The 25,805-nt window shown below is 31.8% G+C and overlaps 2 protein-coding genes and 1 pseudogene across 2 annotated transcripts; 2 read left to right on the top strand and 1 right to left on the bottom strand.

Annotated features, from left to right (window-relative positions):
• Nucleotides 1-9,275: 9,275 nt before the first annotated feature.
• Nucleotides 9,276-10,213, top strand: LOC107367606 (calmodulin-alpha-like). The gene is made up of 2 exons (XM_025161968.2): nucleotides 9,276-9,796; nucleotides 9,900-10,213. The coding sequence occupies exons 1-2, from the start codon at nucleotides 9,376-9,378 to the stop codon at nucleotides 9,944-9,946; spliced, it is 468 nt and encodes a 155-aa protein (XP_025017736.1). The 5' UTR covers nucleotides 9,276-9,375; the 3' UTR covers nucleotides 9,947-10,213.
• Nucleotides 10,214-10,343: 130 nt separating this feature from the next.
• LOC107367605 (EEF1A lysine methyltransferase 2 pseudogene) lies at nucleotides 10,344-11,251 on the bottom strand (annotated as a pseudogene).
• Nucleotides 11,252-17,008: 5,757 nt separating this feature from the next.
• Nucleotides 17,009-17,881, top strand: LOC107363562 (putative small intestine urate exporter). The gene is made up of 2 exons (XM_089267426.1): nucleotides 17,009-17,206; nucleotides 17,240-17,881. The coding sequence occupies exons 1-2, from the start codon at nucleotides 17,009-17,011 to the stop codon at nucleotides 17,879-17,881; spliced, it is 840 nt and encodes a 279-aa protein (XP_089123552.1).
• The last annotated feature ends 7,924 nt before the right edge of the window (nucleotides 17,882-25,805 follow it).

Here is a 25,805-nt window from a genome sequence, read left to right as displayed (position 1 = left end):
TCTTCAAACACAAGTTTTGTTAAGGTCCAACAATTTTTATCGATAGCAGAATTCAACATTTACAATTTGTACAGCCTGTGCGGTTTGTGCAATTTGCAGAATTTTTAACATTTGTACAATTAGTACATCTTTGACAATCTGTACATTTTGTACAGTTCGTACAATCTGAACAATTTCTGCTGTTGATACAATTAGTACAGTTTGAGCAATTCGTGCAGTTTGTGCAGCTTCTAGAATCGTTACAATTTTTAGAAGCTGTACAACTGGCACAGTTCTTGCAATCTGAACAATCCGTACAACTTGCACAGTTTCTAGAATTGCGACAACGCGTAGAGTCGGAGCAACTTTCACAGCCATGACAATTTGTACAATTGATGCAGTTCACACAGTTGGTACAACCAGTACAATTTACACAGTTTACATTACCATTAGAATCAGCAGAACCAGTAGAAGGTATGCTTAGGCTAACCATAAAAACCGATATCAGAATAAAAATATGGGTTTTGAGATACATTTTAGAGGAAATGGAAATGTAATGTAATTAGAAATACATCTAGAAATACAATAAAATAATTAGAAATGTATTTATCTTGAACTTGAAATTAAACTTGTAAAGTGTTGCTGTTATGGAATGGCTTTTATACCCTTTAACTCCATCAAATATTGAACAAACATGTTATGATCAGAGAAAAGCAAATTAACATACTTTCGTTTACTTCACTTGCTAGAATATTTTTTTCAGGTAAATAAGATAGATGAAGATTGATTGATAGAAAACAATTGCTCGATAAAATTGTTGTTTGAATAACAATGAAATTTTGTTTCATCTGCGAAAAGCATGATTTATCGAAAAATTGACTAGTTTTTGATGAGTGGCATATGAAAATAAATTGCTCTGTTAGCTAGTGGATAAATTCAGTGTCGGTCTTAAAGGGTGGGACAAAAGTAGAACCACAAACTTTGAAGCTTATTAATTAAATAATGAAAACAGGCAATTCGATGGATTTTTATAAAATGATATAGCTGAAATCAAGCTACAAGTTGGTTATTTAATTATTGACAATGGCCCAGCTCTCGATACTTTACGTAATTTTTTCTTTATTAATATCAGCAATAATTTCAAGATCTATGGAAATCATCTGATATCAGCCTGGTTGCCCGATAAATTTTGACAAGAATGAGATGATATTGAACAAAATGTAATAACACAACAAAAATCACAGTCGGTTGCAATATCGTTCAATTTTTTCGTGTAATATTGGCGGGATAAAAATATATTGAGTGACAATATATTTGGTTATAATTAAAATTAATATCATTTTTAGGAAGGTGAAAATATAATAGTTGAACAATAACAGTCAATGTTAATTTAAAAAACTGGTTTGTTGAAAAGAATGGCTGATTGCCCACGGTAAGTGGGAAATATTGAGTCAGTATTGAATAATCTACCGAGAGGGTCAAAACACTAGGAGACATTGGTGAACATATCATTGGTCAATACGTCAAGCCTTTAAACTTCGTCGCCTTAAACATTTGTTGGACAGGCAATTCCATATCTGGCAAATAAGAAGAAGAGTTGTCATTCGCACCAGGAACTTTCTGTTGCTTTAAAATTTCGTATCTCTTCGGGGTCCAACAACTCGATATCGGAGGTCAACATTGACATTGAGTACAATCTGTACGATCGGCACATCCTTTACTATCTGTAATTCGATTACAATTGGCACAATTTGAACAATCGATACAGTCTCGACAATTCGCACAGTTAGAACAGTTTCTACAATTTTTGCAATCTGCGCCATCGCCGCAGCTTAAACAATCTGTACTATTGGCACATCTTTGGCAATCTCTGCAATCGTTACAATTTGTACAATCCGTGCAATCTTTGCAATTTTGGCAACCATGACAGTTTGTACAGTTAACGCAGTTCTGTCAATTTGTACAGTTTACACAATTCACACAATTTTGATTACCGTCAGAATCAGTAGAACCAGTAAAAGGTGTGATTAGACTGACCATAAAGACCGATATCAGAATAAAAATATGCGTTTTGAGATACATTTTAAGGGAAAATTGAAATGTAATGTTATGAGAAATATTTGTCAAACAAACTATGACTAAATAATTAATTAAATTAAACTCGTTAAGTTTTGCTGTTAAGGAATAGCTTTTATACTATTCATCACCTAATAATATCGTCATTCTTCTCCCTCCTCGTCTGTTTATTACTTTAATTTCCTCTGTTTTGGCTAATTCGAAATAGTTTTGATAGATTCACTATCGGAACCATGATTCAGCAATCAAGTTATTATCAGAGAAATTAAAATTCTCACGTCCTTGACCCTTATCGATGATTTTTTCAATGGATGACCATTGGTTGATTTAAAACAATTTAATAATCAATTCTTTGTTTGAATAACAGTTAGATAATAAATCATCTGCTAAAAGCCTGGATTATCGAAAAATTGCCCAGTTTTGAGGAGTGGCAGATGAAAATAGATCATTTCACCAGATTTTCCAGATCCAATGTCACCTTAAATTCACTTTATCACAATGGTGTCAATCACTCAAATCAGTACACATGACCTTATACAATACAATCGTTTTACTAGACTCATTCACAATGCCAATCTGTTTATCTCGTATACTAAATAATATCCAGAACAATGGAGCTGACAATTTCCGACATTAGCAACATTAGGAAAGTTTTGTTAGCAATTATTAAAAGATAAAATCCAGTGTTTAGCTAACTAACACCAGCAATCAATTTGAGATCTACGATTATCTCTCGATATTCGCCTGGTTTTACAATAACATTAGCTTCGCAAGATCCACCTTTGACTCCTTTGGTGACTAGTGACAATTTATCTTGGTGTTTAACTAGACTTGCAATGATTTCGAAGCAACATAAGTGATTACTCCAAGAAGCAAATTAATTATATTAGTTTATTAGAATTAAGGTTAAGATTTCATTGAGAGTTTGCAGTTTGCATTCAAGTTGTTTTGACTAGTAAATTCACCGATTTCAATGACTTTTCTGCTCTTTGTCTGGACTCAAAGGACTGAAAGGTAAATTATCACACTTCAATTAATCTGAATCATTAGTTGAAAGTCACTCAAATTTTTGTGAACATGTATCAACTCTACGCAAAATGAATTAGCTCTGCGTATATCAGCAAATGCTGATGCAGCAGCACTTACTCCTCAAAAGAAGTCATTGGATCATTGATGGAATCACAAAATGAAGTAAATAGAAACGAGGCAAAACAGCCTCCTTTCCCAGCTGAGCCTTTTTGATTAATTTTTCCAGAAAGACCAAATTTTGCCCAAAATGAGATGATGAGTGTGGTAGATATTGAGGATATTGAAATAAATAACATGAGATGAAGTAACAGCCAGTTACTAATCAATCGTTTTGTTTTTTCGCTCTATCATTGGCGAGATAAGAATATATTGAAGGGTTTTGGTTATTATTAGCATTAAATATCATTTGTAGAAATAGCAAAATCAATAGTTCAAAAAATCAAAGAAAAATCTAAAAAAACTGTTTTTCGGAAGGGATGGTTGATTACCAAACGATAAATGGAAATGGTATCGGACACAAAACAATAACAAAGGCGTTAATTGAGCCCCCAGGCCATCCAAGCCCAACCGAACCCATAATATGTATCGATACCGAAATTCAACATTGTCCATCTGTACAGTCTGTACGACTCTTACAATTTGAAGAATTTTTGACATTTGTACAACTATCACAGCTTTGACAATCTGTACATTTTTGTGCAACTTGTACAGTTTGAACATTTTTGTAGTTTGTGCAGCTTTTAGAATTGTTCAAATGAGATGATATTGGTATACATTGAGGATATCGAACAAAATGACATAATATAAAATGATAGCCAGTTACTAACGTAAAATTAAAGACATTTGCAAATGAATTCAATTCAATATAATAGTTGGAAATTTAATGATTACTTGGTTTTATTGGCAAAGTTAGTTTAGTTTTGTAACGTATCTTGCAATTTGGTAGAAGCCATTCTATAGTATCGATTCTTGCGAATCAGAGACCAAATTTAAAGATGGAATCGAGTTATATAAACTGCATTGAAATGGATACAGATAAGCTATCAGCACACGAATTGTGATAAAACTAACGAGTAAAGGAAAATCGAAATTAGTAATAACTAATTAAATGAATTATTAAACATAGCAAAAAATTGAATAATTTCATTTTTCTACATAAACGAACAAATCAAACAATTGTACAAATTATCACAAGATTTATTTATTTGCATTGGTGTCAGGAACACATTTAGTGCAGGACATCGGAAACCAAATCATATTTGTGAATCCGTACTCCTTAAACGCGTACATGCGAAATGATTTGAATGATTATTGTTATAGATTATTTTATGAAATGTAACCTATTCAGTGCAAACTTTTCCACGAACTAAACAAATATTTGTTTAATGCAATTCTCAAATTCTAGTTTAAATCAAGTTCTTATTAGTTTCATTTAGTTTAGGTGTTATTCTATCAATTTAAAAGTTTTTCTATAACTTAAAATGGAATTCTCGTTATCTAAACAACAAATCGCTGATATTTGGGAAGATTTTAAGTTATTTGATAAGGATTGTGATGGTACAATTACATCAGTGGAATTAGGAGCTGTAATGAAAACTTTTGGATTAAATCCAACGGATAGCGAACTTGCTGACATCATCAACGCATTTGCTGTTGATAACGACGAACTCATCGATTTCAACAGTTTTCTGCAAATGATGCCGTCTTGGAGAAAGTGAAGCTTTTCGACTTTTTGATAAAGACTGTGACGGATTTATTTCTATTGAAGAATTTCATGATGCATTGGATAAACTAGGTGAGAAATTTACCGATAAAGAAGCAAATCAAATATTACAAGCTATCGATATAGATTGTGATGGACGAATAAGCTATGAAGGTAAGTTTGAATTGAATTTTACATTGATATAAAATTTCTCTCAAATTCATGTTTAGCTTTGAATAATCTCTAACATTTATTTTGAATAACTATTTTATTTACAGAATTTGCAAAGGCGATTGGATATAAACTTAAATCGAAGCTTTCATAAATCTAAATTCTATTTCAACATAGGCTGAAACGTTATGGCATTTGTCTATGAATTTTAAATAATAAATCGAAGCTTAATGATAGATGAAAAGATCGGATACATAATCGTTTTGCTTGCTTGCAATTTTCCTGTCATTATAAGAATATGCGAACCTCGATCATAATTATCTTCTAATTAATGAATAACATATCAGTATTTCAATAAAAGATACAAAATCTCAGGCAATCATAAGAATAAGATATTGATTCGATATAAGTATACATTATTTATGTGTTTATTTTAAAACAGGACAATTTTTTTGAGTGCGGTAAATGAAATTATCCTGAGACTAGCAGTTATGCAATTACAGTTTTGATTTTGATTAGTTTTCATTCATTCATCTAGCTGATCAAAATTTGATCACTATTTACTTAATCTTTGAAATATTAAACAGGTAACATTATTTCCATTGCGCCCACTAAAACTAAATTGTGGTGCCAAAGTCATAAAGCCATCTATACACAAATCTTTTGCCATCTGATCGACCAGTTTAATTGATTTGTCAGCATAATCTAATCCAGTTAAATCAGTGTAACCCTCTTGATACAACGAATACAGTAAATGACCATTAACACAACCAAGGTCTATTATTTTACATTTAACACAATCCGGCAATTTACGTTTCACCCATTTAACCATTTTAGTAACCAATCCTTTACCGAACCAGATTTCACCAGGATCCTGATGATCAAGATAGTTATCCAGTTATCCCTGGTACAAATTTTCCCAGTAGCCTTTAGTTCCGAGGAGAGATGAGTTTATTGTTTCTTCTTCCATGTTCATAGATTGGCGAGCTTTAATTACGCCTTAAACTTCCTCTATCACAATGGTTTCATTCCCTTAAATCGATACACTTCAGATACATATTCGACGCCATACGTTTAGATCGGTTGTGAAATAATATTTTAAAAAATAAAACTTAGCAATGAATTCAGAATAAAACTTTTCTTTCAACATGTTTATGGAAATGTTTTTTGTTGTTTAGACTTGACTTTTCTTATCAAATCATAAGTTTTGAAATAGATTTGCAGCGCAATACATGATATCGCGATGTTACTCTGTACGCGGGTGGATAAGTCAGTGTATCTTATTGACATCAGCAATAAATTCAAGATCTATGAAAATCTCTCGCCCAATAAATTTTGTAGAATGAGAGGATATTGAACAAAAAATAATAACAGCAAAAATCACAGTCGGTTAAGGAATCGTTTTATTTGTTCGTTTTGCTATTAGCGGGATAAGAATTTGATTATAATTAACATTAAATAATATTTTTACATATCATCAGTCAATACGTCAAGCCTTTAAACTTGCTCGTCTTGAAGATTTGTTGGACAGGCAATTCCATATCTGGAAAATAAGAAGAAGAGTTATCATTCGCACCAGTAACTTTCTGTCGATTTTAAATTACAAATCTCTTTGTGGTCCAACAATTTGTATCGATACCAGATTCAACATTGACAGTGAGTACAATCTGTACGATCGGCAAATCCTTTACTATCTGTTATTCAATTACAATTGGCACATCTTTGGCAATCTCTGCAATCGTTACAATTACTACAATTTCTTCAGAGACAGAGAAATTAACATTCTCATATCCATCACCCTTATCGACGTCTTTTTCAATAGATGGCCATACTAACTAACACCAGCAATCAATTTGAGATCTACGATTATCTCTCGATATTCGCCTGGTTTTACAATAACATTAGCTTCGCAAGATCCACCTTTGACTCCTTTGGTGACTAGTGACAATTTATCTTGGTGTTTAACTAGACTTGCAATGATTTCGAAGCAACATAAGTGATTACTCCAAGAAGCAAATTAATTATATTAGTTTATTAGAATTAAGGTTAAGATTTCATTGAGAGTTTGCAGTTTGCATTCAAGTTGTTTTGACTAGTAAATTCACCGATTTCAATGACTTTTCTGCTCTTTGTCTGGACTCAAAGGACTGAAAGGTAAATTATCACACTTCAATTAATCTGAATCATTAGTTGAAAGTCACTCAAATTTTTGTGAACATGTATCAACTCTACGCAAAATGAATTAGCTCTGCGTATATCAGCAAATGCTGATGCAGCAGCACTTACTCCTCAAAAGAAGTCATTGGATCATTGATGGAATCACAAAATGAAGTAAATAGATATACTTTGAATTTGATTTGAATTAAGGCTCAAAAGGCTAAGATTTCATTGAGAGTTTGCATTTTAGTTGTTTTGACCATTAAATTCACCGATTTCAATGGCTTTTCTGCTCATTGTCTGGACTCAAAGGATTGGAAGGTAATTTACCACACTTCAATTGATCTGAATCATTAGTTAAAAGTGACTGAAATTTTTGTAAACATGCAGCAACTCTACACAAAATGAATTAGCTCTACGTATATCGGCAAATGCTAATGCAGCAGCAATGACTCTTCAAAAGGTGTCATTGGATCATTGATGGAATCACAAAATCAGGTAAATCACAAAACGAGGCAAAACAGCCTCCTTTCCCAGCTGAGCAGTTACTAATGAATCGTTTTTAATTTTTTCGCTCTCTCATTGGCGAGATAAGAATAGTTTGAAGGTTTTGATTATAATTAGCATTAAATATCATTTGTAGATGGAAATATGGAGCATACAATGTCCATCGGAAGGGTCGAAAGACTAGGAGACATTGATTAGCATAACATCGGCCAATAGGTAAAGCTTTTCAACTTCCTCGCCTTGCACATTTGTTGAATTGGCAATCCCATATCTGGAAGATGAGAGAAAAGCACATAAGAAAAGTTGTCATTTCTAAAGGACTAAAAAACATTGATGAACATATCATTGGACAATACGTCATCATTAAACATTTGTTTAATCGTCAATTCCATATCTGAAAGATGAGAAGAAAGCAGATAAGAAAGTTTTCATTTTTCTGGTCACACCAGGAACTGCTTTTAAATTACAAACCTTTTTAGGGTCCAAACAGTTTGTATCGGTATCGAAATTCAACATTGACAATTTGTACAACCTGTGCGATCGGCACATCTTTGACTATCTGTACATCGTGTACAGTCTCTACAATCTGAACATCTCAGACAGTTGGCACAGCTTTCACAGTTTCTAGATCTTGAAAATTCATACAATCTCGACAGTTTGCATTTTCAGAACAGTTTCTACCATTTTTATTGTCTACAGTATCCGCACAGCCTGTACAATTGGCTCATCTTTGACGGTCTCTGCATCTGTCACGATTTCTACAGTTTGTTCAGTTCGTACTATCGTTACAATTTGCAAAATTTGTACAACCTACACAGTTGATACAATTTTAATTGCATCAAAACCAGTAGAAAGCATGATTGAGCGGACCATAAAGGCCAGAACGAGAATAAAAATATGGGTTTTGAGATGCATCAGAGGAAAGAAAATGAAGGACATTAGAGGAAACGGGAATGTAATGTAATGAGAAATATTATTCAAATAAACAGTAAATTAACGGTGTTTCTTTTATGGAAGAGCTTTTATACTATTCATTTCCCTTTAATATAGTCTTCTCTCTACTGCTTGTTACTTCATACTTATTTAGTCATCCTTTTGTGCGAATTTATTATCTTGATCAGATTTATTATCAATTTTGATAAACACTGCATAGCCTGTCTCTGAATAGTTGATGATTGCAGCGCTATACTACATGTCAATATAGAATTGCATGAAGTATGCATTTTGACCATTTTATAAAATTTTGCGTTGCAAGCATAAATATTAAAAGGAATTGTTTATATTTACGAATGCATTTAAATCATAGTATAGAGACACTAGTGGCTATTGACAATTTTGATTACTTCCGATTTCCAGCAAATTAATAGAGCTTTGTGATGCAATCAACAATTTGATGAATTATTTAACATTGCAACAAATTGCATAACTTCATTTTCTTTCAAAAGGCACTAAAAAGTAACAAATAAACAATTAAACCAATATTCACGAGTATTTATTTACTTTTATTTGTGTCTGGAATTCATTTAAAGAAGGATATCGGAAAGCAAACCATATTTGTAAATCCGCACTTATATTTTTATAGAATGCGTACTTTTGGAATGTGCTTTTGGAATAAAAGAAGACAACTTATGCAATATGAACTTGCAACCAGCTAACCAAATATTCGTTTTATACAATTTGTAAATTTTTAGTTTTGAGTAAGTTCTTATCAGTTCAGTTTCATTCTATCCATTAAAGTTTTGCTATAATTGAAGATGGTTGACCGACTATCTAAACAACAAATCGCTGATATTTGGGAAGCTTTCAAATTGTTTGATAAAGATTGTGATGGTAAAATTACATCAATGGAATTAGGAGCCGTAATGAAGACTTTTGGATTAAACCCAACAGATAGCGAAATCGAGGACATCATCAACGAATTTGATGTTCATAATGACAAATTTATCGATTTCAATAGTTTTCTGACAATGATGAGTGCCAAAATGAAGGATACAGTATTGGAAAAAGAAATAAGTGAAGCTTTTCGCATTTTTGATAAAGACTGTGACGGTTTCATCTCTACTGAAGAATTTCGTGATGCAATGGATAAACTAGGTGAAAAATTTACCGATACAGAAGCTAATCAAATATTACAAGCTATCGATATAGATTGTGATGGACGAATAAGCTATGAAGGTAAGTTTTTATTTATTTTACATTGAAATAAAATTTCTCTCAAATTCATGTTTAGCTTTGAATAATCTCTAACATTTATTTTGAATAACTATTTTATTTACAGAATTTGCAAAGGCGATTGGATATAAACTTAAATCGAAGCTTTCATAAATCGAAATTCTATTTTAACATAAGCTGAAACGTTATGGCATTTGTCTATGAATTTTAAATAATAAAGAACTTCGTAATTAATTTACATATTTTTCTTATTTTCAAACTTGACATAATTTATGGATCCGGTTTAAAAGATTAGAATAATGAAAAAATGATGATACATAGATAGATGACGAGATCAGATACATGATCGTCTTGCCTTATTGCAATTTTCACTATCACTACAAAAATTTGCTAAGCTTGATCCTATTTATCTTTCAATTAATGAATAACTAATCACTATTTCAATGAAAGATACAACAAAATCTCAGGCAATCAACAGAATTTTCTTCAAAGGCAAATTCATCTTTCGTTCATTCACATTTTACAAAAAATTACCAGAATAATATATTGATTCGATAAAAGAATACATTATTTATGTGTTTATTTTAAAACAGGATAATTTTTTTGAGCGCGGTAAATGAAATTATCCTGGGACTAGCAGTTATGCAATTACAGTTTTGATTTTGATTAGTTTTTATTCATTCATCTAGCTGATCAAAATTTGATCACTATTTACTTAATCTCTGAAATATTAAACAGGTAACATTATTTCCTTTGCGCCGACCAAAACTAAATTGTGGTGTCTCGATTGCATCAAAAAGAGACAGAAATGGGGATGATGATGATGGTCTAGTGAACATGTTAATCAACTCTTCTTTGGTCCAATTGCATGAGGCAATCATGAAAAATCCATCATCTGAAAGGATATAATTTAAAGTTGCAAGGTAACCACTTGTAACCTGCTTTAAATCTAGATCAGGATTAAGACAGATTGCATCAAAAGTTCCCTAGTCAATGATGAGATTAAATTTGATCTCAACAGGGATTAAATTATTTTTATACAATGTAAGCACATTACCAGCCAAAGTCATTAAGCCATCTATACACAAATCTTTTGCCATCTGATCGACCAGTTTAATTGATTTCTCAGCATAATCTAATCCAGTTAAATCAGTGTAACCCTCTTGATACAACGAATACAGTAAATGACCATTACCACAACCAAGATCTATTATTTTACATTTAACACAATCCGGCAATTTACGTTTCACCCATTTAACCATTTTAGTAACCAATCCTTTACCGAACCAGATTTCACCAGGATCCTGATGATCAAGATAGTTATCCAGTTCTCCCTGGTACAAATTTTCCCAGTAGCCTTTAGTTCCGAGGAGAGATGAGTTTATTGTTTCTTCTTCCATGCCTTTTGTTCCAACCAAGAAAACAGAGTTTGAAAACAATTGATGGAACCCGGATAAAACTGAAAGTGAAATTAAAAGCAGGATTAATTAACAGGTTAAACCTAGGAAAAGCGTAGGAAATGAATCACAAGAGTCAACTCACCTCAACAAGTAAAACTGAACAAAACGGTAAAGACAATGCTAATTGCTGACAGACTGCTGTTACACATGGATTAACGGAGCAACAAAGAGATCTCACAGCTCGGACAAATGTTAATTAATGTCAAACCAATTAAAAATTAGCACTACACCATCGAGAGATATTGTATAAGAATTAATTAATTAGTATAATCATTCAACCAGTAGGTGTCCAATAAAAGAGCAAACCATAACAATTTTAAAAGATTGACTCTAAGGGAATAGAAAAATATGAAAACATGAGTGATTAAAATTAGATTTTCTATTGAACAGATAAGCTTTCATCAGAGTGATTAAAAGCAATTAATGAAAAACATGCAAAGGGATTAAGTCTCAATTAATTAGAGCTACTTTACCTTTTAATATACACAGTTTAATAACTCTATGTTTGTAGAGATCATGTGTGCAGAGCAGAAGAAAAAAACGAGGGAAACCATCCATGCTTCAAATTTCAATATGAAAAGACTCAGATTTTGTTTCCAGTTGAATCAGCTCGTGTAAAGATGGAAATGTGAGATCTAAATTGATCCGAAATCAAAGTCTAGACAAATATAGATGCCTATTAAGCAGTGATTAAAATTACAAGTCAACTTTAAACAATCTTTTAGAGAATTGTAAAATAAATACAAAATGAAACATGTAACATACCCAAAAAAAGTCTACCACCATGACTGTCTAATAGCAGCTTAACCAGCAATAAATCAATATGATGGAATGACAATTTAACAGCTATTAAAAAGAAATGTATAAAGTAAATAGAAGCTTAATTATATGCACAAAAAGAATCGCAAGTTGCCTGTTCCATCAAAGTGATGAATATGTGAATATCCAGGGAAAAACGATGATTTAGCTGTTAATGTTGACAAACTTGATGGTGGTAATGATGGTGAAGATAATGGTTAACAAAATAGCAGATTATAAAATGATTTAAAATGTTATTTAGTTTCTCCAATGAAGCCTTACATCAGCAAAATGTGATCTCTGATCAGATGAGAGTTTGTGAAGAGACAAGTGATGACAAATAAAGACAGAGTAAAGGATGACAACTCTGATACAGGTAAAGGCAAAAATATCAACAACAGTATTTAACAGATGAAAAATAAGAATCAAATTGTAATTAAACCAATTCAAGACCAAAAATACTCTAACATTATTGTTGCCTTGTTGATTGTTACAAGCTGTTGTTACCCCCTCTTATGGGCAACTAATACAATATTCATAGAGTATTGATTGGCGGGTAAAATAAAAATGGTCAAAGCAGCCTTTTGTTTTTATTTAGCGTAACCAACCAAACAACAAACATTACGTTAACCAAATTAGAATGCATTTGAATTATTAATTAATCTTTGAATCATTAAATTAATTGTGGAAAAGGTAAATGTGAAAAAGTGTGTCTTTTGTTTCTTCATTTCAATAAATAAAAATGTGAATATGAAAAAAGAGGTAAACGACAAAAAAACTTTGCTCAACCCAAACTCCTTTTTTTAGGTTATTCAATATGTTAAAGGATGAAAGTGAAGAATCAAAAATGCAATTCAATCCATTAATCAAAATGCTCTTGACTGGTAAAAGTAATAACAATAAAAACAAAATGAACATTGATGATTATCTCATAATATTGGTAATGATCAAGTTTACGATAAAAATAGCTCAACATTAATGATAAATGTTAATCGATGCTTTAAATCTTGAAGTAAAATTGTCTTTATAAATGAAAACATTGGATTGAATGAGACAATTTAGGACTTGATTGAGTGTGAATAAACTTCAATCAAGCGTGTGTCAGATCAACCTGTTAAATTCAGCGATAACATTTGCTTTTTGATAAGCCAAAGCCTCGAACAGAAGTCAATTCGAATGACCTTGAATGAACCGAAAACAAAAATTCGAATTTTTCAATTTTCTTTTGAAATTTCGATATTTTCTTTCGGCTCAACAAACCTCAAAAAGAGGCAAAATTTTCTTCGATGCTCGAGGACAAAATATAATTCAGAGCTTATTCTTTCAGTTAATCATTGGAGAAAAGTCAAGCTGATAAAAAAATCGTGTTTTCTATCGATTTGAATTTCTTCACCTTCAACCTTAAAATTTCAAAAAATCGTTTAATGTAAGTCTATAATGGTTCATCAAAATGTCCAAAGATTTTCCTTGGAAACTTCAGTTTTAAAATGCTGAGATAAATTCGATGGATATTTTTTGCTTTAAACAAACCAATTGATTGATATTTGTCGTGAAAATTTAACTTGAAAATATTCCGAGTTTTTATTAAAGAATCTAATTCACTATTCACTTTCACAAGCTTTTACGACTGCTTCAAGAATCGATATTTGTGTCCAATTGCAACATTTGATTTCATTCCCACAACATTGGAAAATTAAAACCAAAATCTGGAGGAAACTGAACTCCAAGTGAATTCACGATCAAGTTGATTTATCGAGATTAAAGTCGACATTCATAAATCTCAACTGTTGAATTACAATGTTTACAGAATTGCCTACTCATCAAGTATTCTGATCAATTGGTTGGAAAAATGGTTTTTACCCTGAAAAGGAAAATTAATGAGAAATTATTTATAAAAATCAATTTACTCTGCATTTTCAATCAATTTGAAAATTAGCTGAAACAGGGAATGGAAAGAATAAGTTTCAATGAATCTAAACGTATCATTTCAACTGTAATGTTATAACCTGAAAATGATGAAACAAGTATTCAATTGAATTGATTAAAGCAAATAGAAAGAGTAAACTGAGACAACAATAATAACGAGTGAAAAGCAAATTATAATCAAGTCTATAAATATTTGATTAAACTGTATCAAATCCATTTAATCAGAAGGAAAAATCCAATTCAATTTGGTGAAGTTTTGTTCACTTGATCCATTGAAAAGTTTCTCGAAGCACAAAAAAGTAAAAACAAGAAATTCTATTAAAGCTTTTCGTTAGTCTGTTGATGATTAAAACGATCTGATGAATGACTGAATATAATCAGCTTATCATCAAGACTTTTCATTGTTACCCCAACAGAAAATAAAGTCTTTTAATCCGGAAAAAGTTGGATAAAACCGCAGAAATCTATTGAAATTTTTAAAAGCAAAAGGGTTAAACTAAAAATAAAAAAGGACCAAAAGATCAAAAAATCAATGAGATTATTTTTAGCTGAAACTTTACTAATTGCGCTTGCACAAATTGCAATGTTTTTCAACAGTTTAAGCTCAATTTTCAAAAACATTTGAAACATTTAACTTTGAATTGAACTTTTCAGATGAAAGTTTCGTTTTAGTCTCAATTTTTTTATTTGGGTCTCAATTTATTTTCTTGGTTTGGATTTGAAAGCTTTCATTAGGAAGTTGGTATCCATTAAGGGTATGGAAATGCGTTTATTATGCATTATTGTATTAATTTGATGAATCCACTTAAGGCTCAATCTAGTTGATTGATACAGTTAATTGTTTCCCTCACTCGATTGGCTAATAAAAATTGATACAAATTCCCTGATGTTACAGAATTTCATTTGCTTCAAGGTGAAATATTTCGTATAACATTATAATCGAAGTCAAATTGATTTGATATTCAAATAAAATCAAATTATTTCGAGTAACTTTGCAGGAAAAAAATGAAAGAAGGAAACATCCATTAGTTTATCTCTTTAACGCCATTAAGAAAATGAGCAATTATTGAAAAGATAACTTTTTTGATTAAAAACTCGAATTATTGAGAGTTACTCAGATAGTATGTAGAAAGGATAAGAAAGATGTCGAAAAACGACAAAGTTCGTAGAAGTCACCTAATTTTTTGAGCGTAAACATAATGTTTCTAATGGTTCTAGGATCATTAGACTTATTTGAATGTTAGTTGACTTATTACTTATTACTATTATTACTAATAGTTGAATGAGAGAATCGTCAATGATGTACCTTTGACCCTCGGCCATATGATTGTTAGATGAGAATTATAAATCAAACCTAGCTTTGCGCATTTTAGCCCATTCGCAATTGTTGTATCGAAGAGTAAAGACTAACTAACTTCCAAGGTTTTATTTAAGTCTGTTTATCTGTTTGTTCCTACTTTGCACATTTTGCATTTTTATTTATTTGCAATTTATCAAAAAATTATGGAGCAAGCTGATGCCCGCGGTAATGCCTGAAATAGTTTTTTTTGACCTGCCCGAGTTCATTTCTTTGCGTGCTTGCTCATGAACACCAACAATTCATCTCAACCCCCTCGGGTCGATGAAATGATCCGTGTCATGTACATTCGTCTTGTTCCTAAAGAAACCACCCGAGTCACCATGAACATCAGTCAACAAAGTATTCGATTGTTGAATGCTAAAGAAAGACTTCTCTTATAAATCTAACCCAGTTCTACCTAGCATCTTATTTAGTTTCATTAAAGTAACCAAGCATTTCACTTCGATTAATATAACAATTTGCTTAACAAAGGCTTAACTATTAATTACTATTAGCAACTAATCAATAAAAGGCTCGATTGTCCAAGAGTATTCACTCCACGTTTGGTGCAATATCTCACGAATCAAACTATTATAACAAAGAAACTCCTCAGGTTTATGCTTTTGAAGATAAACTGAACGGTGTAGGCTATCAAAAATCAACAGCTGGAGTGATGAATCAAATTCTAGCTATAAAGTGTAGCTATAATAAACTATAACTATGGTTTGGGTTAGATTTATGCAGTTAAAAGTCATTGTACTTGATTATTTGCAAAATTCAAGCTCATTTATTAGACAAAATTGGAATCTTTTCTCTTGAATATTGACGTAAACAACTCAATTCTTCAACTCGTGAGCTTTTTAGCATTGAACTTTTCATCTAATCCCTTTTACTTTTGAACGTTTAAACCATTTGACCATGAAATGCAAATGTTTCAAGATAAATGGATAGTCGGCTCAAATGGTTTAGGTTAATTTGAGCAAATCTCTTTACATCAATATTCAAACTATCTATTTTACTGCATCAGAAAATTTTATTTCTCGAAGTGCTTTTTTCATGCTGTTCATTAAAAGTTACACGAAAAAATTAGTTAAATGAAAAATTGTGTTCAATAACTGCATAAAAAGCGAATGAAGTGCGAACATTGGACAATGTTCTACCGAAAAATATCGATCAGACAATTTTTTAATTTTACTTAAACTGGTCAAGATTGAGACCTAAACTTGAATGAAATTCGTCTTTTTCGATAGCTGATCGAAATAGATTTATTCAACCGAAATCGTTTCTGTGTTTAACTGGTGATCTGATTAAATCGAAACGGATTAGTTTCTTGCAAGTTTCAGAGTAATTTATTCCATGACTTTAGTCTAATAAATGACTATCAAAACAACATGCTCAAATGCACAAGTTTAATTTTACTAGAATTGAAGTTGATCAACAGTTTGATCATTTTTTGCTGAATCATATAAAATGTAGTTAGTGATGCAACAAACCAACTATTAATTGATCCACAACTGGGTGGAAATATGAAGTAGAGCCAAGTTAAAATTTCAATTCCAAAACATTGGGTGACAATGAAATCGCCAAATCAATAGTTGGTGGAAAGCTAGAAAAATTATTCCAAACGTTTGAAAACGCACAGTTTCAGTAGTCCATTGTTAATCCATCCAAGTTTCTGTATTTAGATTAATCATGGTTAATCCATCAAGTGATAATCGATGGTCAGAGATGATGGCCAAAATGAATGAGAAACCATTGATTCCAGTTCGTTTAATTGTCGCTTTTTTATCCGTTTGTTCAACCATATTTGCAGCTGCTTCAATTGCCAATCTCAGTTTGATTTTAGATCCAATCTATCGAGATCCAAATACAACATCCTCTAAACAACATGTAAGTTATATCTTTTAATTTCATCACGATCAGCTGAATAAATCGTTTCTTTTAAATCATGGTTGGACTCAACTTGAGCCAAAAGATCCTTTGGAATATTATTACTATTATTGGAGTGAAAGTCAGCGATTCGCAATTGTGACTGCATATTATTATGGTTATTTAGCAGTAAATATAATCGCTGGTCGATCTTGTGAACGTTTCAATGTGGCTTATCTAACAATTGCTGCTCATTTGATATCAACTTGCTGCACTTTATTAACACCAGTATCCATTCATGGTGGAGTTGCTGTCATCTTTATAATCCGATTTATCCAAGGAGTATCTCATGGGCCGATATTGACTGGAATTTATGTTCTCATCACTCGCTGGTTTCCTAAATCGGAGCTTGGTTTAGTTTTAAGTTTCATCTTTGCTGGTTCAAGCTTTGGTCAATTGATTACAATTCCTCTATCCGCCTATCTTTGTCATCCAATCAACCATTTATCACAATCGCGAGATTGGCCGAGTATTTGGTACACTATTGGTGGATTAAATTGTGTTTTCACCTTTTTCTGGTGGTTTCTGGTAACACCTGATCCAGCAAGTCATCGGTGGATTTCAGAATATGAATTACGACTCATCCAAAAAGAATCCTGTTCCAACCAACGTCGAAGGGTAACTATTAACAGATAGACAAATTAAATATCAGTAGTTGATTGAGTGATTAATTTACAGATAGTGAAAGTTGAATGGTATAAATTATGGACCAGCAAAAAATTATGGTCAATAACGATTGCTCAAGGAGCCTGGAGTTTTGGTTACATTTTAATTACAACCAGTTTACCAGCTTACCTCATGTTTATTTGGTCTTTTACAAATCAAACTAATCAGTGGATAATTTTTTACCTTCTTATAGCCGTTTGTGTCTCTATGATCGTTTCAGGTCCATTAGCAGATTGGATAATAATTAAGAAAATTGTCCATGTCTCGATGACTCGAAGAATTTTTGAAACTTGCAGTAAGTAAAAAAACCAAACAAATCAACACCAATCGATTCCATCCATCACATATTGATATAAACCTTAAAACTGAATCAATTCAGTATCACCGTCTTTTCGACTAATCGTGAATCTTTCCTCAAACAGCTTTATTGATACCAGCAGTTTGTTTCATAACAATAACATTTCTTGGTCATGATAAAACGTCTATCTTGATAATTTTAACCTTTTCAATTTTGGCTTTGGGGTTAAGGACTGGCGGCGATATACCATTGATTTCAGAAATGTCCCCTGATTTATCTGGAACAGTATTTGGAATGACAAATACGGCATCAGCTGCAAGTGGAATCACGGTACCGATTCTAGTTCAATCTATATTGAGTTCTAAGGTAAAAGTGAGAAAATATTTTAGTTGTGAATTCATGATTACAAATATATTTACATCTCTTTTTCAGGTAAATGATGCTTTTCAGTGGAACATGATATTCATTATAACTGGGTGTATCATGATACTTGGATGGTTTTACTTTATACTTTTTGCTTCAGCAACTCCTCAGCCATGGGGAATAGCACCAAATCGATCCAATTCAATAGCAACTGTTGTTTCAATAGAAATGCCTGAAGTATCTCGATTCCGATTATGGTTTGAACGAAAGAAACAGCGAATGTCTCAAGATAAATGGATAGTCGGCTCAAATGGTTTAGGTTAATTTGAGCAAATCTCTTTACATCAATATTCAAACTATCTATTTTACTGCATCAGAAAATTTTATTTCTCGAAGTGCTTTTTTCATGCTGTTCATTAAAAGTTACACGAAAAAATTAGTTAAATGAAAAATTGTGTTCAATAACTGCGTAAAAAGCGAATGAAGTGCGAACATTGGACAATGTTCTACCGAAAAATATCGATCAGACAATTTTTTAATTTTACTTAAACTGGTCAAGATTGAGACCTAAACTTGAATGAAATTCGTCTTTTTCGATAGCTGATCGAAATAGATTTATTCAACCGAAATCGTTTCTGTGTTTAACTGGTGATCTGATTAAATCGAAACGGATTAGTTTCTTGCAAGTTTCAGAGTAATTTATTCCATGACTTTAGTCTAATAAATGACTATCAAAACAACATGCTCAAATGCACAAGTTTAATTTTACTAGAATTTTCTGTCCTCTTTCATGTTAATTTTGGTCTTTGGTCTTGTTTATTCATTTGCATACATTTCAAGTTTCCTGCTTATTACAATATCATCTGGATGCCTTCAAGGAATGGTAAATAATGATAATAGTAAAATAATATGTGAATCAAGACTGGATGAGATGAATAAGGTGTAAATTAAGGAAAGTTCATTTTTAATGAAGATTCAGTGTGATAATGGTGGAGACAATGAAAATTGAGACAAGTGCAGGTTAATGTAAATATTGATCAACAACAATGAGAAAAGATATTCAAGAGAAAATTTTTGTTGATGAGTGCAGATAAAAAAGAGAGATAAATATGAATATTCAAAATTCCATCATGAAGCATGAATAGTAAATGTTGTTCTAGTCAAAATTAAAACCCAAACCCAAACCCATTGTAAGATTATAAGAAGAGCCCAAAAAACCACATTCGTAAAGATAAAGGACAATAATAAATATTGAATGAGTTTGATGATTACAAGTTAATAGCAATTTGAAGGTAATAATTCTGGTTATGAAAGAGAAGAAAAGAAGGAAAGGAAGAGAAGAAGAAAAAGAGAGTTCAATAAGGAATCACATGAAGCTCATCATAAAAACAAAACCGATCAAACTGAATCTAAATATCTAGATCAATAGAGACTATCTATTCATGTATTGCTAGGTAAGTAAAAAAAATGTTGGAAAAAAAGAAAGGAGAAGGAAAGAGTTGAAGAGAGAAGAAGAAAGAAAAGGATAGACCGAGAGTTTCCATGAGAGATGAATTAAAGTGAGTCTGACTATTAGGCTAACTGTGAGTTTGTTCATGTTGATCTCATTTTCACGGTTGTTGATATTATGTTTGTAATGGTTTTTCAACTGGTGAAGTTAGTCGATGGTAAAAGAGGCAAGTGAAGAGTAAAAGTTTAACCCAACCGATGAGCCCTTTAGGATGCGTCTTGTGACAGGCAACCGGGTCACTCTGTGTGACTGGGAGTGAAGTTGAACCATTGAACTCCCAATGAGACAAGGAAATTAAATTAAATAGCTGGCACGTTACCTTTACCAACAACATCCTTTTGTGTTTGTGACTCTTCTCGTGTCTTCAACTAGTCATTTCAAGAGGCAACATCTTGGCTTAAGGTGAGCTGAACAAGTTACTTTTTTTCCTTTGCTTTACAACTTTCAATGTTAAATGATGACCAAAATGATTTATCGTCACATTTTATCGTCATCATTATCATCTTACCAAGGTTATATTGTTACTTTTTTTCAAACCTTTTTCTCTTCATGTTCTTACCTTGTTTTTTATGTCTTTTTTTCTGCTACTCATTTTTCGTTCTCTTCTTATTGTTCACATTTATCATCATTTTTCACTGTGAATCTCCAAGTCAACCTCAATTTTTTTCTCCTTTTTTCAATCTTCCACTCATCCTTTGGGTCAACCTCTATCTCTCTCTATCTCTCTCTCTCTTCTCACCCACTCGCCAACCAATGGATAAATGTGTTGATTATTTGTTTGACAATCAGATTGGCCGGAGTCACTGGCAACCTGACCACACAGCAACAATCCCAGAAAACATGGCAAACAACAACAACGACAACAAGAGTATAAATGGTGAAACCAAATGTTCAGTTGAAAGATGTGACAAAATTGTAGCAAACCTGCCATTAAATGGTCAAACAAGGTAACACATTAATGCCTTTCAACAGCCTCGAGTTTCCATTGAAACTTAAAATGGCAAGATAATCGCACTCTAACTTTACCCTGAAATGTGCACCTTTTCAACATCAACTTTTTATTACACCAACAATGTGATGGTCAGTCTAGTGGTTGTTTGATTTTTTGTGCAATAAATGATTAAAAGTCAAATGTTTCAATCAACTTGAATCATCTGGTGAAACGAAACGAGACAATAAAGTGAAAGTGCTCAATTAAATGGGGATTAAAGTTGTTCACTTGTAATATCCAAGAGGATTATTGATGTTTATTTGTTCAATTATTCATAACCATCATCATCATCATCATCATAATTAACCCAAGCAATAAGAGAGAGATAAGTGTTAAATCGAAAGAAAAGATTGATTGAAAAGGTTCAAAAAGACGGAGAAGCCAAAAATACAAACAAGATCAAAAGACGAAGATTTGGAAACAAAAATTTCTTCAAATCCTATGTGTTCCGTGAATCGATACTATTCCTGCTGTTAACCATTTACTCGACCTAAAGCCTTAACCTGTTTAGGTTTGAGTTAAACCAACAAGTGACTTGAGATTAAAGTTTAACTGTACTGTTTAGCCTTAACCAAAGAGACAAAAAACGGAGAAAAACTTTGAAGTCTCTGAACGTAAACTGTCCCTTTGTGACACTTGCCCATCTAAACCGTCGACCTGCTTGAATTGCGTCAACTTGAGGCCGGGGAGCGCTATGCAAAGTCAAGTAGTCACTTTGGTTGCACTCCTCGGCCCTCCTCAGAGGTCTCGAGGACAAGTCTACTGGGAAGGCCGATCAAGGCCAATTCCCGTTATCGTAATCCTAAATATCGAATGTCCCAAAACAAGGCTTACAATTTTCTTGAAAGACCGCGAGGATGGCAAGCTGTATCATATCACATTTTCATGTGAGTTTCTCTTTCATTCATTTTCCTCATGAAAACTGTTTTCTTTTTGTCTCTTGATAAATCATTGATCATCAATTACATCATCATCATTATCATCATCATTACCATGAAAACCCAGTTTCACCAATAAATAATGGAAACTTGAATTATTTGTTTATTTTGTTTTATCCTGTTTTTTTGGGTTAAAATGTTTAACCAAACTCTGTTACCCAAAACGATGAGACTCAACTTGCAACCAAAGCAAATCTTTTTGTAGAAGTTCAATCAACGTTCAAAAAAAGTCGAAAACTCGAATTATAATGGAAAAGAAAAAAATGAATTTTTTTTGTAAAGATTAAGCTTTTCCAGCCATTCGTAATAAATAACCTTTTCATCAAAACTGCCTTTAAATGAACAAAAATAGTTTTACTTTTGTTTTCTGGATTATCTCAAGTTTTTACATTCACCATGAAACAAGGATAAAATCGAGTGACAATCATCAATTAATCGTTAACAATTTATTTTGAAACGAGAAAAGCAAGAAAAAGTAAATTGAAAAATTGAACCAAACTGAACAATCTTGAGTGATTGAGTTGACAAATGTTAACACTTGAAGCAACGAAACGAGAAAAAAAATTATCTTGTTGATTCTGTTCGAAAGACAATAAGAATTGATCATGATGATGATCATTGAACAAATTGAATCATTTTGTTTACTCTTTTCTCTTTCCATCCTGTCATCTGTTAGACTCGGCAACAGTATCAATGTTCACCCTCTAAGTAACAATCTGATTTTTTCGAAATTTTCTCACTTCTATCCAGTCTTTAACCTTAGACTAGCCTCTAACTAGATAATCTGGTTCAAAGTGTTATTCAGAGCATTAGTGATGAGAATAATAATGATGATCATGATGAGTATAATGAGATGATAAAAGAATAGTAAAAAGAGTTTTGCCAAAAAAGAATATCATTGAATCAGATTGAGTAGACTCGAGTTTATGATGGAAGAACAAAAGAAGACAATAAATGTTATCCTTTTCAATGAAAGTGAACACTTGGATACATTTGTTGACTCTTCTTAACCCTGACTATCGATTCAAGATTAGATTAAAATTGTTAGCCAAATGAAGTTGATAATGACTGCAGACTGAAGACACACAAATAGACAAAAGGTAAAAGATATACTTTGAAACGAAACTTGGGAGTGACAAATGTTTCCAACCAAAGGGAATGTTAAATGATTCAAGAGATGATGCTTCTGATGATCAGTTTTTTTCTCTCTTCTCTCTCTTACCTTTAACCATTTTCATCATGAAACTTTGATCAATAATTACTAGGAAATGAGCTTTAAAACTTTTTACTTCATGGCAAAAGGATAGAGAGAAAAAGTCTCCACCTTAAAGGTCGCCTTTTGCCATGTTTCTCATGATATCATGAATGATGACTGATCAACGAAACATTTGAACAGGCAACAACATCATTAGAAGATGGTTTCAGTTAATTTTTGATGTTTATTATTAAATTAAATTTTCCTTTCTTCCAGCAAACATTTACTTTTCTCTTGGTTCAACCCTTTTCTGCTCAATTTTTGTTCGTCTGTTTTCGTTTCGTTTTTCATCATTTTTCTCTCGTTCACTTACATGTTCAAGTAAACACGAGTCATTGTTATTGTTATTTTGTGTTTGCCCTTTCAATTTTGACAAATCTTTAAATCTTTATTGAGCAAACTATTAATTAACAACTTTGTAAGATTGCCAATGAAAGCGAAATGAATGGAAACGTGAAAATGATGGTTATCATGAGTTTCATCATGAAGATGGTTCTTGCAAGTAAAGTAAACAAATGCTTACTGTTAATGTTTTTTCTTGCTTTTCCCTTCTTTTTCCTCATGTTTAAAGTCGTTCTCAATGTTCAACTCATCAGATAATGTCTATGAAAAGAGGAGAAAAAAAGAGTTATTTTGTTCATGATTAGGTGAAAAGTAAAAAGATTGTTTCCATTCTCAGCCAATTTCAACAATTATCATACAAATGAATGTGCAAATCGAAATTACTTGTTGACTTTCCCCTCGAAATCTGTAAATCACTATTTAACCTTGATTACAACTGAATACTTTTATCCATTGATGACTTGAAAGAATTGATAGTTTTGATTACATTAATGATTCTTGTAATTTGAGTGAAAATTGCATGTAAACTCGAGCCAATTGAAAGGTAAACAAAATTGGTCGAAAAAATTGAACCTTAAATTTTGGTTGTTTCGTCTGGATTAAGTTATCAGACAAGTCTTTTGGTTGTTCATTTGATAGCTTTCAACGATTCGTTTGAAGGCTTTTGTATCATTTACTTTTGAATTAAGTTAAATTGTGTTGCTTGTTAACTTTAATTTGCTTCGATTAATCAAAATTTGAAACTCGAGTTTTTATATCAATTTTGGAGAAACAGTGAAATGACAGCTTTCTTTGAATTAACTGAATTACATGTGAGAAGAAAAATCGATACACAAAATGAGTCTGATACTTTTAGGTTTTTCTGTAACAGGTTGTTACTTTAGACTTTACATGATTTTGATTCATAAAATGTTCAGTTCAGTTGCGAGATAAAATAGTTATCAATGTGATAATTCATCAATTGCGTTTGTTAATTTGAATTACGTTACCAGAAACTATCTTTAAAACTCTGCAAAAGCTCCAACCTTTTTCATAAGTTGATCAATAATGATCGATTTTTAAAATAGCACAGCAATTAGCTATAAATAGCATTTCATTTTTAAAATTAAAATTAGATTCGAAAGTGAAATTTCTACAATTTGTATTTCGAAACAAATTTTGACGTGAAAATCAAAAATCAAACATCATTCCTTGCATTACCATGTCTAGTCTTACTCATAAATGATCATAAAATGAGAAATCTTTTTATGGATTGGATTAAAAGTTTGACATTTCTTGGTTCATCCAAACTCATTTGTTGATCATTGGCTTATTTTTGATGTAAATTGAGTAAATAAATAAGTGAGGTTCAAACAAATCCTTAGTCGAATGATTCACTTGCTCATCCTAACATGTAGACTGCATTGAATTGCCTTCCCTCTTCAAATAATTCATTTTGAACTTGCATGAAAAATAAATCGATATCATTGAATTGAGCCTGGATTAAGTCCATTTCTCGTTATTGAGCCCATAAACAGTTTGTTAATATTAATAAGTAACTCAGACAAAATTACATAAGTCACTTACTAATTTATTTGAATACTAATTAATGTTTACCAGAAAACCTGGTTATATATTTTTCATAAGAATTATAAAACTTGGTTAAATTGTTCTCTTCGCCAGTCAACAATATTCCAACATTGCTGGTCATCTGCTAACATTTCCAATCACATTAACTTAAATTGGATAACAGGAATTTTTCAATAAACCAATAGTTTCAATAGAAACAATAACCAGATTTGAAACCAGTCAAAGATTAGATTTTTGAATATAATGTTCAATGCTTGTTCCATGAATACTTAAGAATCTATTCACTGGTAAAGAATATTTTCCTTGGTAAATATTCGATGGAAATTACAATTTCTTCTTGATATCTTTAGCTGATAACTCGAACAAGTTTATCCATTTGAATTAGTAAAACTATTAAATTCTTTATTACAATACATAAAGTGTTTCATCGAATAATAAAAGACTTTTTTCTTTGATCTTCACTTCTTTTTTGCTTATTTCGTGTTTGTATTTTTCTGTGAATAATAATTATTATAAGAGCATGATAGTATAATGGACGATAAGTGACACTCCAAGTTGATGGAGCAACGGATAATACAAGTAGTAAATGGTGGAAGAAAAAGGTTTGTTTTTTGCTTTTCATTGGATT

This window comes from Tetranychus urticae, chromosome 2 (assembly GCF_039701765.1).
Source record: "Tetranychus urticae isolate SD_2017Ah chromosome 2, NJAU_TeUrti_SD_1.0, whole genome shotgun sequence".
Lineage (NCBI taxonomy): Eukaryota > Metazoa > Arthropoda > Arachnida > Trombidiformes > Tetranychidae > Tetranychus > Tetranychus urticae.
This window is presented reverse-complemented; position numbering and strand designations above follow the sequence as displayed.

Excerpts from the sequence above, each read along its gene's own strand:
- LOC107363562 (XM_089267426.1), top strand. The coding sequence starts at position 17,009 with ATGGTTAATCCATCAAGTGATAATCGATGGTCAGAGATGATGGCCAAA. Across the intron at positions 17,207-17,239 it reads CAACATCCTCTAAACAACAT|CTGAATAAATCGTTTCTTTT; the intron begins GTAAGTTATATC and ends CATCACGATCAG.
- LOC107367606 (XM_025161968.2), top strand. The coding sequence starts at position 9,376 with ATGGTTGACCGACTATCTAAACAACAAATCGCTGATATTTGGGAAGCT. Across the intron at positions 9,797-9,899 it reads TGGACGAATAAGCTATGAAG|AATTTGCAAAGGCGATTGGA; the intron begins GTAAGTTTTTAT and ends TTTTATTTACAG.